Consider the following 18,831-nt stretch of genomic DNA (forward strand, 5'->3'; position numbering starts at 1 on the left):
CAAATTAATGAGAACATTTTCTCTCCTTGAATGCTCCGGTGCATTCACGCTGAAGTGCACTAGTTGGGCTCATTTTAAGGGGCATTTACCTATTTCAACATGACGGCCACTATCATCCAATCAAAATGGCGACGAATAAAGGTTGCTCTAATGCAGGTGGAACTCCGGTCCTCGAGGGCCACCGTCCTACATGTTTTCCAAGTCTCATTGTTGCAATGCACCTGATTCAAGGGAACAGGCTCAATGGACACACCTGATTCTCATGATCAGATCAGCAAGCTCTGTGGAAGTCTGACATGAGCCGGTTCTCGCAAGCCGGTTCTCGCAAGCCGATTCTCGCAAGCCGGTTCGACAAACATTTCTTCTCTCTACCCCTGAACACTCCCACTCGCCCACCCCTTCACCAGGTGCTTAATCGCCACCACTGGTGCTATTTCCCTTGACGGACAGGCTGAATTACCCGATCGACACACGAAACATGACCCAGGGGCTACACACACCGGAGAATTTATAAAAAGATAGTCAAATAAATGTAAATATGTCTTCAAGAAGATTTTCCACAGGTTTATTTTCATAAAGTGTTGAAAATCGTCACAGAAAACCAAAATATAAGGTGAACTCAGTTTCTTACGCATACATTCTGATCTATGAATATAGGAAATAATTTGATTGTGCAAGTGTAGTCATGTGGTGATCAGCAATACGAAATCAAATTGAATACAAAGTGAGTCGAGAGATTGTAGGTTCAACAATCTCCGTTGAACCTACAAAGTGGAGAAGGTAGCGGCATCAAAAGCCACCAATGTGGCAGTAGGCCTCGAGTGACGACAAGACGACATACATCAACCACAGGCTGAAAAACAAGCCGGCCGTGGCCGTCTTTGCGAGCCGCGGTCCACCGAGTTCTCCGCCGATTTCGGGTCGACGCCGATAGATGAGGACGGCGATGCATATAAAGGCAAAGATGGTGAAGAGGGTGACAGAGAAAGCCAGTGTTCCCGGGTCCACCCTGAACACCTGGTCTTTGGAGTAGTGGTAAATGGCGGCGATGGACCAAGCAACGCCGATGCCCAGGAAGACGTTGACGGCATTACTTCCCGTCACGTTGCCGATGGAGGCATCGGCATATTGGTCTTGGCTCGCAGCCACTTTGCTGGCAAAAGTATCTGAGGAAGACATGAGATTCTGTGCGGGCATGGCAGCACGGCCGCGCTCGACGCGAGGATGAAGGCCTACCTGGCACAGACGTTCCCAAGGCCACAAACACCACAGCCGTGACGGAGTCCTTCAGACCCACCGTGCAGCCGAAATGGGAAGCCAAGTCCCCGATGACTGCCGTCAGCATGCCAATGACTGCAATCGAGACCACAAAGCACGGCCACCCGTTCCAGTAGTCGGTGGGTGGGACCAGCGCAAACAGAAGCTTCCAGAAGACGGTCAGGAAATGGATCATGTAGTCCAGACCAGAGGGCGGCTTCTTGCCGCCGCCGTTGTCGTCATCATCTCCTGGACACATCAAAGATATGGCCTATTTCAGACTGGATCTCTTCATTCCCTGCTGCTGGTCATGCTGATGTCATGAGATGGTAGCGGGGCAACATCGGCATTTTGGTGGTGCTGGCGTGACCGGCCAGATCAGTCATCAAAGACTAACAAAGGCAGCCAAAATTCCAACTGGCACACCGTCTGTCACAGGTAAACTGGCTCTTCCGAGTGAGCGACAGCAACAGCGAGATGTAGTTGTTGACCAGTTGGCAAGACCCCAGCTGGTCACCAGCTATCGCCAGCTCCAGGCTGTGGCTCAGTTGATAGAGCGGCTTACTCAGTGACTGCAGCTTTGGCTCGTCCAGTCGCGGTTGCTAGTGTTGTCAGTGACACCCACACAAAACAACAACAAAGCCATGGTGCTCAATGTTTTGTTCTTTCTTTCTTTCTTTCTTTCTTTCTTTCTTTCTTTAATGGACAACCGACACCATTTTTTTTGTTTCCTAACTGACATCAGAAAAACGTTTTATAGCATCTAAAATAGCCAAAACGCGCAAAGCTGATATTTTTAGTCAAATGCAAAACACCAATAAAAATGACTTAGTGTCCTAAAACTGCCACAAAATGAGCTCGAAACTGGGGACAGTCCGAAAATCCCGCCCCCTTGTTTGTGACTAAACGCCAGGATACTCGTCCACAAACTGCTCTGCTCCAGAATCAAAACAATGGCTTCAGAGAGTTCAGATTCGGAGAAGATGCTTTCTTTCTTTCTTTAAAAGGACAACCAACACCATTTTTTTTGTTTCCTAACTGACATCAGAAAAACTTTTATAACATCTAAAAAAGCCAAAACACGCAGGCTGATATTTTTAGTCAAATGCAAAACACCAATAAAAATGGAGAAGATGCTTTCTTGTTACTCATCCAGTTATGAATATGATGCAAATAGTTCTGAGGAGGAAAGCATAAATGTTTGCGATCGATTAAAGAAGTCCTTCTGTAACAATTTGAGCCATCTGGACTCCAATGTAGTGCTAAGAACATACACAAGACGGCGCACTCCATTGGAAATGGGCTGACTTTGACCTTCTTTATGCGTGTTACCGCAATTGGCTGCGACACACAATGATTCACAATCACGTTATTTATGGAGTTTGCCTTTTAATTTCGCCATCAACACTGTGTTTTCAGATGAAACAAATTACCCAAAATGCATAGTGTGTCGTTTTCCCGGTCAGGAGCGTTCCCTCCGTGATGTCAATCCGGGATCGTCATCAACTCGAAAACAAGAATATTCAGCGTGAGTCTTAAAAAGTAAAATATAGCTATATGCTGTGGAATCTTTGTCAAATGCGCTCAGTAGAAGTCATTTGAAGTCATTTTACAAATTATAGACGCAACCGGAGGTGTCGGGTGTCCTTTAAAGAGGAGGCATGGCTCAGTGGAGTTGTTTCCCAACACAAATGTTGATGGTTTGGTCCTTGGCCATCACAACCACGAGCAATTGTACTTGAGCAAGATACCAAAGACATACTTGCTCCTGGTGCTGTGTTAGCAGCAAGTGAATGAGGTCACAGCCTGAAGTCCATTTAGTACCTGAGGTGGAAATGGCCCTATGCATGTGACGGTCCGTTTACCGCTTAGAGTCTTGATGGAGAATAAGAAATTATCATATTTAAAAGTCCCATGCTCAGCTGGCCGCCGAACAATAGGCCCACGGTCAAGGAGCAGATGGCCACAGTCAATCTGAGTTAAACAGACACAGCCTGTTAAACTGTCATCTTCATCTAGGAGATCTGGCCTTGGACAGAATTTAGGACTTGGGAAACTCCTTCGTCACAGGATAAATAGCTTGGTAGAGGGCTGCAGAATTTCGGCGTCTGTCATGAATCACTGCATCCCCTGCCAGCAGTAAAAGACAATTTTCCTGTGTTCGAGCCTTTGTCCACAGTGTCCGAACGAACATCTCTAACATGTCTACATAGAATTATTTACCCGGGCTAATTGTGATGGCTTCCACAAATTGTTCTCTCCACGATGTCGTTCCGACTAGCACGGCCAGTCTGGTCTTCTTCAGAACCTTGTCCACTGCATTCTGTGACGAAATAAAATCTACAACATGAGCTGGAGAGGAGCAACCTCTGTCCTTTTGTTTCTGGACATGATACTATGATATGAAAGAAACACCTTAAACTCGTATGACTCCTCAATGACAACTTCCAGTTTGACGTGTTGGCCCAAGATTGGTCGACCGTTGCGTGCGATACGCCGCTCATCTTCCTCTTTTGTCCCAAACTCCTCACTTCCCTCTGAAAGACACACATTTATCATCATAATAATAATAATAATAATAATAATAATAATAATACAGTAAAGTCTCGTTATATCGATATTCAAGGGAGTCCGAAAAAATATCGATATAACCGGGACTATCGATATATCCGACCCTGTTTGCATGTAATTTTCTCCGTGCGTGCATAGAAATAGTATCGATATAACCGGGACTATCGATATATCCGATATCGATATAACGAGACTTTACTGTAATAATAATACATTGTATTTATAAGCACCTTTCAAAACTCTCATGGTCACTTTACAGTCACATGATACGTTTTTCTGTGGATGAGCAGCGGCAGCACACGCCCCAGTGTTCACTCATCCCGGAAGTAACTCAAATAGATAGAAAGCTAGCTAGCAAGCTAATAGATACAGTAATAATAATAATAATAATAATAATAATTGTAATAACAACAACAACAACAATAATAATAATAATAATACATTTCATTTATAAGCACCTTTCAAAACTCTCAAGGTCACTTTACAGTCACAGGATACAGTCGCTAATAGATAGCTACCTAGCCAGCTATATAGCTAGCCAGTTAAACGATAGCTAGCTAGATAGCTAGCGAGCCAGCTAGACAGCTAATAGCAGTGTTTGAAATACCGTCTGCCTGGGGCGTACAACTTTTACGTCGGGCGTACAACTTTCAAAACTTCTTCAAGAAAAAAAAAACACTTTAGAATTTAGTTTGCTGACGAAGTTTCTTGGATAAGAAGCGAAACGTCCGACACCTTCAAAGAAGTACAGATAACGGCTGAAGAAACCTTTTCATTGATGGATCACTCCTGTACGACTGAGAGCTTACACAGACGTATTATTATTATTATTGATTTATTATTATTATTATTATTATTATTATTATTATTAGCTATTAGCTAGCTGGCTAGCTTTCTATCTGAGTTATTCTGGGTTGACTGATCGCTGGCGCGTGTGGCTGCCGGTGCTCACCCACAGAAAAGCGTATTATTATTATTATTATTATTATTATTATTATTATTATTATTACATATTATTATTATTCTGTTTGGTCCAATGGCGTTCTTTTCAGCCTGTCCGACGCTCGATTGCAATACTATGGCAACAGACGGCTCTTGTGATTGACATGAGCCATTTCATCTGGGCACGTTAGCCACTCTTCAGCTATTTACACCTGGACCGGTCAGGAAACATATTAGCTATCTAACTAGCAATCTGTCTATTAGCTAGCTATTAGCAATGTAGCTAGCTAGCTAGCTATATTGAGTTAGGTAACATATTAGCTATCTATTAGCTAGCTATCTAGCATTCATTTAGCTAGATAGTTAGCTATCTTTTTGAATTATTCCGGGGCGAGTGAACGTTGGCGCGTGCAGCTGCCGCTGCACACCCGCAGAAAAACTTATCCTGTGACTGTAAAGTGACCTTGAGAGTTTTGAAAGGCGCTCAGAAATGAAATGGATTATTATTATTATTATTATTATTATTATTACAGTAAAGTCTCGTTATATCGATATCGGATATATCGATAGTCCCGGTTATATCGATACTATTTCTATGCACGCACAGAGAAAATTACCAAACATAGTTGTTTGTCTGTCAAAGCAAAGCGCTTTATGACTCACCAGCTAACGTGACATCCTTCCAATATGTCTTCTTTGACCCGCCTGTCAGCAAGAATCCATCTCAAAGGAAAAAGACATGAAAGTACACGTCAGCTTCATTCTTTCTGAGAGCTTTGAATAAATCCATGAAAGCCAAAACGATTAAAAACTGGGAAAGTTAACAGAGCATGAACTGTGTCTTACCAACTTCTTGAAGTAGAACAGCTGTGATGACATGAATGCACAAAACAGGAAAGAAAACAAGCATCAACAAAAATTGAACCCACCCAGCAAGATTTAGACGCATCAACCAAACCAAAGTCAGTCAATGCGACAAATACAACGCTGTCATCTCAGAAGTATATTTGCAACGTATTTAACGCTTTTATCTGTCTATGGCACTTTGAATGTTTTATACAACTCAAATATATCATATTTTGATATCCAGTCTCTCAAACCATTAATTGGCCACATTAATGCCAAATTTAAAGTTTATACCATAGGTGTTAAATTCGACGCTCGGGGGCCAGATGTGGCCCGCCACGTCACTTGATTCGGCCTGTGAAAAAAAAAAATAATCTGTCAACTTCCGTGATACTTGCTTAAACCTGTCCCGAAATCTAAAAATGACTTTTGTAAGAATCAGTTTTATTTTATTTATTTTGTTTTTTTTATTATTATTACAGTTCGGGTTTTTTTTCCATGCTCGGGTGCCGATAAAGCGCTGGTCAGACCTCTGGCAATGTTTTTTCCCTTGCGCGAGGGGGCAGCATTTGCCTTTTGTCCATGTTAGCGTTGTTACAGCTTCAGCTGTTGCTAGCTAGCTATTAGCTATCTATTAGCTAGCTAACTTTCTAAGTATTTGAGTTATTCCGTGTTGAGTGAACACCTGCACGTGTGGCTGCCGCTGCTCACACACAGAAAAACTTATACCTGTGACTGTAAAGTGATGTTGAGAGTTTTGAAAGGCGCTTATAAATCAAATGGATTATCATTATTATTATAAAAGTCGGCTAAGAAGAGACCAAATATTTGAGTATTGTGTATTTTTTCTTTGCGGTGGGGTGTGGGACGCTTCCGAAATATTTGACAATATCTCAGACTAAATCATGCTCAGCACTTGGCACTTTACTAGCTTGCAAGCTACATTCGCGAGCTAGATAGTTCGTAACTCACTTTATTTGCTTTTGTGGGCCGAATAAAATGATGAGGTGGGCCCTTTGACACATGTGACGTAAGGGATTAGATAGCTAGCTAAATACAAAGAATGCTAGCTAGCTTGCTCGCTATCTCGCTCGAATTTAGCTTGCTAGCTGCTTGATCGATGAGCATGGCTTGCGTAATTTGTTGAATTGACATGCGTAATTTACTTTCGTGGGCCGAATAAAATGATGTGGGCCAGATTTGGCCCCGGGGCCTCAACTTGGACACCTGTGATGTAAAGGATTAGCCAGCTAGCTGAATACAAAGAGTAATAGCTAGCTTGCTAGCTAGCTAGCAAAAGAGGGTACAGAAAGTGCTGTGTGGCCGTGTGTGGCTGCTGCTGCTCACCCGCAGAAAAAATATCCTGTGACTGTAAAGTGTTCTTGAGAGTTTTGAAAGGCGCTTATAAATAAAATTTATTTTATTAGATTATTTTTTATTATTATTATTATATATTTAGTTAAACGATAGCTAGCTAGATAGCTAGCGAGCCAGCTAGACAGCTAATAGCAGTGTTGGAAATAGCGTCTGCCTGGGGCGTACAACTTTTACGTCGGGCGTACAACTTTCGTCTCGGCCTGGGTGGCCGACAACTTCTTCAAGAAAAAAAAAACTTTAGAATTTAGTTTGCTGACGAAGTTTCTTGGATAAGAAGCAAAACGTCCGACACCTTCAAAGAAGTACAGATAACGGCTGAAGAAACATTTTCATTGATGGACCACTCCTGTACGACTGAGAGCTTACACAGACGTATTATTGTCATTATTATTATTATTATTATTAGTAGTAGTAGTAGTAGTAGTATGCTGAGCTACTGATGAATGATCGGTATCAGTACAAAATTCAAGGTGTTCTTACGGACCGAGAAATAAAATACAGGTAACATTCGACTTACGACCCAGTTCCGTTCCGACCAAACAGTCGTCAGTCAAAATGGTCTGAAGTCGAAATCCATTCAAAATGTTGAATACAGACTCGGTGCTAAATGTCCTGGCTGGGCCGCGCCCAACGACCGACGCCCACCTAACTCGGCTCTGGTCATGGCGTCGTGGACACTCCCCCCTCCTGTGCCATCACACGGTCGATTGCTGTACGAGAGTGAGATGCTGGCTGGCCAAAATTGTCGTACGCGTTGCCGGCCTGCTAGCACGTTGCGTAGAATTAAAAATTTTAAAATAGGGCCTGGCGGTCGTGGTTGTACCTACGGGTGGTTGTAAGTCGCGCCGGTCGACGCCTTCAAAGTAGTCCAACTGTTCATTAAGGGACGTGAATGTCTGGAGTACAGTGGGGACGAATTAAATACTTTGACATAAGATGAAATCCCATTCGACAAAAGCACAAAGCAGACCCCAAGCACCCTTGCGGTCGACATGCTTGTGGAGATGATCACTCATGCGGGTCGTAACAGGAACTGGATGGCAAACATACTGCTCGCTCTTGACAGACGTTTTGGCTCCTCAATAGAGCAGGCTGTCCCAGGTCATAAATAGCAAGGCTTTCATTTGCACCCAAAGCACAGTCTAAGTCAGTGGTGTCAAACTCTGGTCCTCGAGGGCCGCCGTCCTTCATGTTTTGCAAGTCTCCCTGTTGAAACGCACCTGATTCAAGGGAACAAGCTCAATGGACACACCTGATTCTAATGATCAGATCATCAGCAAGCGCAGAGTCCAGACACTGAGTCGATCCAACACCTTTCGGGTTGATTCTGACCAGACCAGAGTGTCTAAAACAGGGGTGTCAAAATCCGGTCCTTGAGGGCCGTCGTCCTACATTTTTCCCAAGACTGTTTGTTGTGACAACCCTGATTCAAGGGAACAGGCTCAATTGAGACACCTGATTCTAATGATCAGATCATCAGCAGCTCTGCGGAAGTCTGACATGAGCCTCTTCCTTTGAATCAGGTGTGTTTCAACAGGGAGAATTAGAAAACATGTAGGACGGCGGCCCTCGAGGACCAGAGTTTGACCTCCCTGCCCTAAACCCTAACCATTAAACCTTAACCCTAACCCCCAAAAAGAGCAAACTATGAGAAGGTAGCGGAGATAAGGCTCGACTGGACTGACTCGACCATGGGTTTCAGAATCCGGTCCTCGAGGGCCGCTGTCCTACATGTTTCCCAAGTCTCCCTGTTGCGACGCACCTGATTCAAGGGAACGGGTTGAATGGACACACCTGATTCTAAAGATCAGATCATCAGCAGGCTCTGCGGAAGTCTGACATGAGCCCGTTCCCTTGAATCAGGTGGATTGCAACAGGGAGACTTGGGAAACATGTAGGACGGTGGCCCTTGAGGACCAGAGTTTGACACCCCTGGTCTAAGCAGAACATTGAGAGTTGAGGGTAGGTTGCATGATATTTGACTGCCTGAGAGAGGTTAGCGAGGTTAGCAGAGCTGTGAAATGGACGAGCAAGGCCACACTGCCACCTTTCTTGTGGCTCATCTCCAGCAGTCGCGGCTCATCCATCTCCACCCAAAACCTTTTGTTCTTCTCGTACGTTTCGTCGTCCACGATGTTGATACGAAGTGTTTTGCTGAAATGCAAAGAAGAGGCGCAATGACGATGGTGATGATCATCACAAGAAAAATTCAATGGAGGGGGATTGGTTCTCAAATCCAAGCTCAAAATGGGGACTCTCGGTTCTGGCTTTGCGCACAATCGCACGCGATTCACACTCACCAGATTTCATCGTTGTCAAACTCCAGGACGCCATGAGTATCCTCAAAGTCTTCCCCGCCGCCTTTGGCGGTCCCCTCAATAGTTCGGTACGGCACGGCAACCGCTCCGCGGGACCCGGAGGTCCGGACGACCCTAATTTCCATCACGCCTATGCTCTCGCTCACGGTCACTGTGGGCTCCTCGAAGGTGAAGACACCCGCATGGTCGTCATCAAAGATGGTGACCGTGGCCGTGCGAGGCAAAGCCAGACCCGTGGAATTGTCCCCGTCCACCGCTTCGACACCCCCGCGGCCGGAAACGACCCTCATGCCGCTCAAGTGGACCAGGAAATGCTCTTCTTCTTCAAAGATGTCGTCGTCGACAATGTTGACCCGGATTTCCTTCTGCGTCTCGCCAGCTCCAAACACCAACGTTCCCTCTGAAAAGCAGAAATCCAAACCGGCTTTGGCAGTCCCGTCTTGAGTCTGAAAGTCAACTGCGACAGTTGAACTCAGATCTCCGTCTCGGCGCACGTTCAGGGAAATGCTGCCGCAGTTCTCCAAGCACTGGTAAGTGGCCGGTTGGAAGAACACCCGAGTGGACTGGCCGTTTTCTGACATCTGGGAGATGAAGTCGTCCTGAGTGACCCTCTCATCAGGGTTGGCCGCCGACTCCTTCTGCGAGATTTGGCCGCTGCCCGTCAGGGCCGGCGTGGCATGGCAGCGACGGAACGCAGAACTCTTCTCTGGCGGTGTTGAGCCGTGGCAGACGGCGAGCTCCACGAACTGCTCTGTCTCCTCAACCGGATGTTTGAGTTGGAAACGCTTGGATGTGCCCGCCTGGCCCTCGTGAGCTGGCACCTCAGATCCCACCTCGGCGTCGTACGGGACCCAGGCACGGGATGCAATGTTTTTGAGGTCCGCTTTGTGGGGAAGCTCGGGCTCACCCTCCGTCTCCACGATCACGCCTTTGCGCTTCCCAGCTCGATAGCGCTTGTATACGTACTTGTAGAACAGGAGGCGGCGGTCGGCAACGTACGCAAGGCTGACGCAAATGGGAAAGAAGGAGAGCGTCAGTAGCCCCTCCCAAATCTCCACCACCCCCGGCGAGAAGTAGGCCAGGATGAGGTAGAGCCACGTGTAGGCAAAGACGCTCCAGGCGGCCGTGACGAAAAACACTCGGAGGTGCTTGACCCTGCGGCTCTCTCCGTCGGGGATGACGTAGACGCAAATGCCAATAATCACAAACATGTTGAAGGCGGCGCTTCCCACAATGGTATTGGGCCCCAACTCCCCGGCATCAAAGTTGTGACCGCAAATCTCAACCACAGAAAGCAGAATTTCCGGAGCCGACGAACCCAGCGCCATGAGGGTCAGGTTGGAGACAGTCTCGTTCCAGATCCTCACAGTGGTGGTGAACTTTTCTCCGTTGGCTTTTCTGACGGTGATCTGTCGCTCTTGAGAGGTGATGACCTCGATGGACTCCATAAAGCGCTCGGCGATGATGGACACGCCCAGGAACATGTACGCTAACCCCACAAAATAGATGGAGGCCCTGGCTACGCGGTCCGGAAGACCAGGGTCCTGCGGTCGCCAAGGCGGCAAAATGACGCCGTCCTTGCACTGGGTGCTGCCGCTGCACTTGGTGTCATTGTGCATCGTGTCGTTGCGGGTGGCGGCAGCGCAACTCCCAACTTCAGCCAAGACCAGGGCCAAGGAAGCAAGAGACCATGATGACGTCATGATTCCATACATTTCCAGAGCTCCTAGCTCCTCCGCTAACCTGCCAGATACAAAGACAAGACGTGTGTGTCAAAGTCAAAGTCAGCTTTATTGTCAATGTGCTAATATGTGTCACGTCCACTCGAGGAGTGGTGACAATACTCGAGGGACGACGGAAGGTAGTAAGGATGGGATCCGAAATACACGGTGGACAGTGATTCCAGTAAAGAGTCTTAACTGAGGCACATCAAACATAACAGAAAGTCAAGAACAAGGAAGGAGGGCAACGGCAAACAGACCTGCGTGCGGAAGGGTGACGGGGGACTTCCAGGAATACACCGACAACGACAGAACAGTAAGTGAGGCTTTTATAGCCAGAAGGCACAATCAAGGAAATGGGGAACAGGTGCGTGAGTTAGGTGACCCGGGAGGGGAGGGGCCCGCTCAAGGAGCAGAGGAGGAAGAGACAGAAGGGGACGAGGATGTGACAGTGCCCCTCCTCAATGGACGTCTCTTGGCGGCCCACCCGGTTTGGAAGGGTGAGCCACATGGAATGCCCGGGTGAGAGATGGGTCGAGGATCCAGGAACGGGGGACCCACTGACGTTCTTCGGGCCCATAGCCCTCCCAATCGACCAGATACTGTACTCCCCTGCCCATGCGCCTCGAGTCCAGTATCTCCCGCCGCACGGTGTAGACAGGGCCGTCGTCCAACATCCGGGGGGGGGGGGGGGGGGGGGAATGGGCGACTGTGGGAGCTAGAGTGCTGGTCTCTACTCGCTTGAGGAGGGAGACGTGGAAGACCGGGTGGATCTTCATGGTGGGCGGCAGGCGGAGCTTCACTGAGACCGGGCTGAGGATGGCCTCGATGGGGAAGGGACCAGTGAACCGTGGCCCCAGTTTGGCCGAGGTCCCGGCCAACCGGAGGTCCCTCGTGGACAGCCGGGACGGGGGGAGACCTGTCACAAAGTCGATGGAGATGTGGGATCAGGGTCGTGAGGGAACCGGTAGCGGCTGGAGGAGTCCCGCCGGGGGTTGTTGGGAGGCCTTCCCACGCGCACAGGCGGGACACGCCTTCACGAATTCCGTGACGTCCTTCCTGTATTCCGGCCACCAGAACCGCTGGGCGATGAGCTGGATCGTCCTGTTGACCCCCGGGTGACAGGCGACCCTGGAGGTGTGTCCCGAGAGTAGCACCTCCATGCGTAGGGCGGGGGGGATGAACAGGCGATCCACCGGGCAACCCTTGGGGCTAGGGTTACCCCCCAGAGCCTCCTGGACTTTCCTCTCAACCTCCCACCGCAGGGTGCTCAGGATGTGTCGCACCGGCAGGATGTTGGCGATAACCTCCTCCTTCTCTGCCGCCTCGTGGATGAGAGATAGGGCGTCAGGCTTGGTGTTCTGCGACCCTGGGCACTAGGTGAGAGTAAAGTTGAATCGTGTGAGGAACAGCGCCCATCGGGCCTGCCGCGAGTTGAGTCTCTTGGCGGACCAAATGGCGGCCAGGTTTTTGTGGTCTGTGAATACAGTGAATGGGTGTTTGGCCCCCTCAAGCCAGTGTCTCCATTCCTGTAGCGCCAGAATGACCGCCAGCAGTTCTCGGTTCCCCACGTCATAGTTGGCCTCTGCGGGGCTGAGCCGGCGGGAGAAGAGCGCTGTGATAGGACAGCCCCCACACCGGACTCAGATGCGTCGACCTCGACCGCGAGGGCGGGGTCAGGGTGACGCAAGACCGGAGGGTTGGAGAAGGCTTGACAAAGGCGGTCGAACGCCGCCTCTGCGTCGGGTGTCCACCTGAATGGGACCTTGGGGGATGTGACGTTAGTGAGGGGGAGTGCCTTCTGACTATAACCGCGGATAAAGCGGCGGTAGAAATTGGCAAACCCCAAGAATCGCTGGAGTTGTTTGCGCGTCTTCGGAGTTGGCCATTCCACCACCGCTTTGGTGGGATCGGCCCGGAGCTGCCCCTGCTCCATGACGAACCCTAGAAAAGACAGAGAGCGGACGTGGAACTCACACTTCTCTGGCTTAACGTAGAGCCGGTTTTGCAGGAGCCGCGCCAGGACCCGTCGGACGTGCTGCCGGTGTTCTTCTGTAGATTTGGAGAAAATGAGGATGTCATCTAAGTAAACAAATACAAAGACGTTGAGAAAGTCTCTGAGCACATCGTTAATGAGGTTTTGGAATACGGCGGACGCGTTTGTGAGTCCGAACGGCATCACCAGGTACTCAAAATGCCCCAAGGGCGTTTTGAATGCGGTTTTCCACTTCTCCCCCTCTCTGATGCGGACCAGATGATAAGCACTTCGTAAATCCAATTTGGTAAAAATTGTCGCCGATTGAAGAGGCGCGAAGGCTGAATCCATGAGGGGGAGAGGGTATTTGTTGCGGACGGTGATGTCGTTCAGACCCCGATAGTCGACACACGGACGCAGGGATCTGTCTTTCTTTTCGATAAAGAAGAACCCTGCACCGAGCGGGGAACGCGAAGGTCGAATATGTCCCGCCGCAAGGGAAGATTCTATGTAGGTGCCCAGGGCTTCTTGTTCTGGGTGTAAAATGTGGTAGAGTCTGGAATCCGGTAGTGGGGCCCCTGGCTGCAGTTCAATCGCGCAGACATACGGTCGGTGAGGCGGCAGGGATTGCGCGTTGTCCCTGCTGAACACCTCCCGCAGGTCATGGTAACAACGTGGCACGCCATCGAGACAAATCTCTTTGGGCGGGCCACCGCGGGAGGGGTCTCGCCCTGCCGTGGCCGACCGTAGGCAATGGGCATAGCAGTAGGGGCTCCCACCCTGTATGGTGGGACCCTCCCAAGAGATGGAAGGGTCGTGGGTGCTGAGCCAAGGGAGGTCTAGTATGAGTGGCACGTTGCGGGAGGACATTACAAGGAATTGGAGGTGTTCAACATGGTTACCCGGTAACCTGAGTTTAAGTGGTGCGGTGATACGGGTAACCTTGGCCAGAAGTCAACCATCAAGGTCGAGAATCTCCTTGGGGGTCTGGAGAATCTCGAAGTCGCAGCCCAATGATTCGGCCAGTTGAGGGTCGATGAAGCAGCCATCTGCCCCCCGAGTCCACTAGCACCCGTATAGCTTGGGAGTTGGACGGGCCGAATAATTTGCCGTCCAACTCCAATCGCGTGACGGGCGCCGTCCTCGATGCCTCCGATGGCCGGCGTCTGGCTGGGGACTTGCGGGTGCTGGAGGTCTTGGGCGGGGGTCCTTGGGTGCGGCGACCCCCGGGGTTGGCTCGATCACCCCCGCTGCCCACCTGCAGCGGCTCGGGGAACTCCTCCTAGCGTCGTGCCTGCTCGTCGCCGTCGGGTGTGGTCGTCCGCTGCTCGTGTCCGGGTTCGCCGGACCGCTGGGTACCTTGCTCCCGCTGCCGCTCCCGGAGGCGATGGTCTAGGCAGAGGACTACGTCGATCATTTCGTTGAGGGAGGTGCCCGCGTCGCGGGTGGTCAGCTCGTCCTTGAGAGCGGCGCTCAGTCCGCGACAAAACACTCCTCTCAGCGCTCCATCGTTGTAGCCGCTCCGGGCAGCCTGGATGCGGAAGTCGATGGAGTACTCAGCGGCCGAACGCGTCCCTTGCACACAGTCGAGAAGGAGTCCCTCGGCCTCGCACTCTGTGACCGAGTGGTGGAACACTTGGCGAAGCTCGAGCACAAAGTCCGGGTAGGAACTGCAAAGTCCGGGCCGGGACTCCCGGACGGTCAATACCCATGACTCGGCCAGGCCCGTGAGCAGGCTGGTGATGAATCCCACTTTAGCCTCATCGCTAACGAAGGCGGAGGGTTGTTGTTCAAAAACCAACGAGCACTGCATCAAGAATTGAGCACAGCGCCCGGGTTTGCCTTCGTAGCGTGAGGGGTGGGGCAGTGAGGGCTTGCGACTACTCACGGGGGTGGGGGGGGGGGGGGCGTCAGGGTAGTGAGTCGTGTGTCAACCTCCTGTAGGCGTTGAGCCAGCGAGGACGCGATGTGACGGTTCTCCGCGATCGCTTGCGCCAGCTGGCTTGAACGCGCCGCTCCGCCTGATGAGCTACGGCAGATACGAATTTGTCTCCACCGGCGAGATCCATAGTCGGTCGGTGTATTATGTCACGTCCGCTCGAGGAGTGGTGACAAGACTCGAGGGACGACGGAAGGTAGTAAGGATCGGATCCGAAATACACGGTGGAGACAGTGATTCCAATAAACAGTCTTTACTGAGGCACATCAAACATAACAGAAAGTCAAGAACAAGGAAGGAGGGCAACGGCAAACAGACCTGCGTGCGGAAGGGGGACTTCCAGGAATACACAGACAACGACAGAACGGTAAGTGAGGCTTTTATAGCCAGAAGGCACAATCAAGGAAATGGGGAACAGGTGCGTGAGTCAGGTGAGCCGGGAGGGGAGGGGCCCGCTCAAGGAGCAGAGAAGGAAGAGTCAGGAGGGGAGGAGCTCGCTCCTGGCGACGACGAGGATGTGACAATATGCATGACATACAGCACAGATGAAATTAATGTCCTCTTGGACCCAGCGTGCAAGGCACTTAAAATGTGGCAAAAAAAGACAGACAATTGACAACAGACAATACATGTCATTTCTGAATGTAAAGTGACGTAGTGTCACATGTAAAGTGAGGTAGTGTCGTATATAAAGTGACGTAGTGTCGTATGTAAAGTGACGTAGTGTAGTAATGCAAAAACAAAAGAAAGGTTGAAGAGACCGCAAAGTTTGACCATCTTGCCATTTACCGGCGTGTTATCTCTCTGTTTCCATGAAATACAATAATAATAATAATACATTTGATTTATAAGCGCCTTTCAAAATACAGTCACAGAAGAAAGTTTTTCTGTGGGTGAGCAGCGGCAGCCACACGCGCCAGTGTTCACTCAACCCAGAAGTAACTCAAATAGATAGAAAGTTAGCTAGATAGCCAATTGTTAGCCAACAGGTACCTAGCTAGATCTAATAGATAGCAAATAGCTAGCAAATGATAATAATAATGATTATTATTCTTATCTTTGTATTGATTGATTTGTGTCAAACTTACCCTGCCAACCTTTCAAGATTTGTGATGGAAAATGTTCAAAAGCTCTTTTCACAATCCGACGTGACTTCGACGTGAAGCCGACGTGAAGCCGACGTGAAGCCGACGGAGACTGTCGCAGTCAATTGGGCCGACGTGGTGGACTCACTAAAGAACTCCCACCCAGGTTTGTCACTTCCAGAGGACAGAATGGGAATCCAGAGGACAGAATGGGAACCCAGAGGACAGAATGGGAATCCAGAGGACAGAATCGGAAATCCAAAGGACAGAATCAGAATCCAAAGCCTTTCCGCCGTCTGAGGAAATTTGGAAAACACAACTGAGGTCAGTGAACACAATGCGGACGTGTTGTTTGCGTCACGGCGGCAACGGCCGGGGACCAGGATGGAACGGGGACGGGCTTGATAAGCCCACTCAAGGGAGGAGATAAAGTTCTAAAGATGGCTTCCCAGCAAGAAGGCTTATCGCCAAGCGGCACCAAACAAGGAAGCAAACGAGCAAAGACGTCGGCCGGCTCTGCCATGGCAGCTCATGCTATGAAGCCGTATGACCTTCGCCGTATGACCTTTGCCGACCTTCTCCAAAGTCGGAGATCCCAATATGAAGCGCCTGCTTCTGTCCGGCGCTTGGGACTTTTTTTCAAAGCCATACCAGTTCACCAACATCAAGTAACACATAGCGCTCGTACGTTTGAGACGAAGGTAGAGGACCTTTTAGGTCCCACTCCTGGAATTTCTAAACATCTGCACACAAACGATGAGAAGGTTTCTTCAGCCGTCATTTGGACTTCTTTCAAGGTGTCGGACGTTTCGCTTCTCATGTAAGAGTCAGCGCAAAGCACTGATGCGTATGTGGAACTGTCGCAGCTTGGAATTGAAGCGGATTTACGTAGGACAGGAGATGTGAGACAATCTCTTTCATCAATGGATGCTAAAACCTGGTGTATGCTTTCAACATTAATCTTGTAGCCTGATTATTATCATTTGCTAGCTATTTGCTATCTATTAGCTCTGGCTGGCTAGCAAGATATCTGGCTGGCTAGCTAGCTATCTAGCTAGCTATTCACTAGCTAGCTGTCTGGCTATCTAGCTAGGTATCTGTTGGCTATCAATTGGCTAGCTTTCAATCTATTTGAGTTACTTCCAGGTTGAGTGAACGCTGGCACGTGTGGCTACTGCTGCTCACCCACAGAAAAAAAAAATATCCTGTGACTGTAAAGTGACCTTGAGAGTTTTGAAAGGCGCTTAGAAATCAAATGGATTATTATTATTATCATCAGGACAATCAGGACATTGTCATCAGGACAATAGAAGTAATCAGTGTAGCCTCAGGAAATGGTCCTCTGCTCCCCCCAGCCTTAGACCAGGGACATATCATAGCAGAGGTCTGGCAGCGCCACCTCTGGACAATAGGGATATATGTCTGTGTAAGCTCTCAGTCGTACAGGAGTGGTCCATCGATGAGAAGGTTTCTTCAGCCGTCATCTGTACAAATGTGAAGGTTTCGGACGTTTCGCCTCCTATCCAAGAGGCTTCGTCAGCGAACTAAAGTCTGACTGGTCGTATCGGCCCCATTTATATATCCCTAATGTCCAGACATGGTGGCGCCGGACACAGCTATGATAGGTCCCTACTCTCAGGTTGGGGGGGCAGAGGACCCCTCCCTGTGGCCCCACTGATTGTTCCTACATTCCTGACTAACGACTGGCCTATTACCCCCACTCCCCCCGGTATCACCTCATCAGCATAACGACCCTCATCAGCATTGCGAAAGTTGCCTAACCTGTTTTGCCTAAGCAGGCTATTGTATGAACGATCCAAATTGAACCTCACCCCACCAGACCGGTTTAATGAAGGATTTTGTTGTTTATAAAAATCGCTTCTTTTACCCCCCTTTCAAACCATCTATGTTCTTTCGCTAAGATTTTAACCTCATTGTCGTCAAATGAGTGGTTGCTAGCTTTTAGGTGCATATGTACTGCCGCTTGAGGCCCACTAGTATTATCCCTGCGATGTTGATAAAGTCTTTTTTTGAGAATTTGTTGAGTCTCCCCAATGTACTGCTCTTTACAATTTTCATTCTTACAATGTATGGAATAAACTACATTACTTTGTTTTTCATTTGGTAGCCTATCTTTTGGATGCACTAATTTTTGCCTTAATGTGTTTATCGGTTTGAAATAAGTAGGAATTTTATGTTGCCAAAGGACTCTTTGTAATTTTTCAGAAACTCCTGCAATGTACGGTACTGCTACTCCTCTCCTTTTTGAATCTTGAGAATTATTGGTTTCGTTCGCTATTCTTTCTTTCTGACATTTGTTGAATGACCACTGAGGGTACCCACAGTTAGTGAGTGCTCTCCTGATATGTTTTGACTCCTTTTCTCTACCTTCAATGCGTGTTGGTATTAGTTTAGCCCTATGCTGGAGGGTTCTGATAACTCCTAGTTTATGTTGTAAAGGGTGGTTAGAGTCAACAAGTAAGTATTGGTCAGTGTGCGTAGCTTTCCTAAAGACTTCTGTTTTTAGCGCTCTGTCCTCTTCTATAATTACTTTACAATCCAAGAAGGCGAGTTGGTTCTCTTGAATGTCCTCACGAGTAAATTTAATGTTGATGTCTACCGAGTTGAGGTGATCTGTGAAGGATTGAATTTCTTGTTTCTTAATTATGACAAAAGTATCGTCCACATATCTAAACCAGTGTCTAGGTTTTGTCCCCGGGAAGGATGTGAGGGCCTGTTTCTCCATCTCTTCCATGTAAAGATTAGCCACTATGGGTGAAACTGGTGAGCCCATAGCACA

General features: G+C 48.8%; 1 protein-coding gene across 3 annotated transcripts; it reads right to left on the reverse strand.

Moving 5' to 3' along the window:
• Positions 1 to 562: 562 nt before the first annotated feature.
• Positions 563 to 17,146, reverse strand: LOC148892075 (sodium/calcium exchanger 1-like). Of its 3 annotated transcripts, XM_089005442.1 has the most exons (10): positions 16,035 to 17,146; positions 13,010 to 13,084; positions 9,294 to 11,054; positions 9,041 to 9,147; positions 5,617 to 5,637; positions 5,434 to 5,493; positions 3,673 to 3,794; positions 3,481 to 3,580; positions 1,237 to 1,506; positions 563 to 1,166 (listed from the first exon to the last, which is right to left on the reverse strand). In XM_089005442.1, the coding sequence occupies exons 3-10, from the start codon at positions 11,024 to 11,026 to the stop codon at positions 790 to 792; spliced, it is 2,790 nt and encodes a 929-aa protein (XP_088861568.1). In that variant the 5' UTR covers positions 11,027 to 11,054; positions 13,010 to 13,084; positions 16,035 to 17,146; the 3' UTR covers positions 563 to 789. The 3 variants fall into 3 exon arrangements, with proteins under 3 accessions (XP_088861568.1, XP_088861567.1, XP_088861569.1); XM_089005441.1 differs by lacking the exon at positions 13,010 to 13,084; XM_089005443.1 differs by lacking the exons at positions 5,617 to 5,637; positions 13,010 to 13,084.
• Positions 17,147 to 18,831: the final 1,685 nt, after the last annotated feature.

Source organism: Hippocampus bargibanti, linkage group LG10 (assembly GCF_051943395.1).
Source record: "Hippocampus bargibanti isolate YZ-2025 linkage group LG10, ASM5194339v1, whole genome shotgun sequence".
In the NCBI taxonomy this organism is placed as follows: Eukaryota; Metazoa; Chordata; class Actinopteri; order Syngnathiformes; family Syngnathidae; genus Hippocampus; species Hippocampus bargibanti.

Excerpts from the sequence above, each read along its gene's own strand:
- LOC148892075 (XM_089005441.1), bottom strand. The coding sequence starts at position 11,026 with ATGTATGGAATCATGACGTCATCATGGTCTCTTGCTTCCTTGGCCCTG. Across the intron at positions 1,507-3,480 it reads AGCCATCACAATTAGCCCGG|GAGATGATGACGACAACGGC; the intron begins GTAAATAATTCT and ends TGATGTGTCCAG. Across the intron at positions 1,167-1,236 it reads CTTGGGAACGTCTGTGCCAG|ATACTTTTGCCAGCAAAGTG; the intron begins GTAGGCCTTCAT and ends TGTCTTCCTCAG.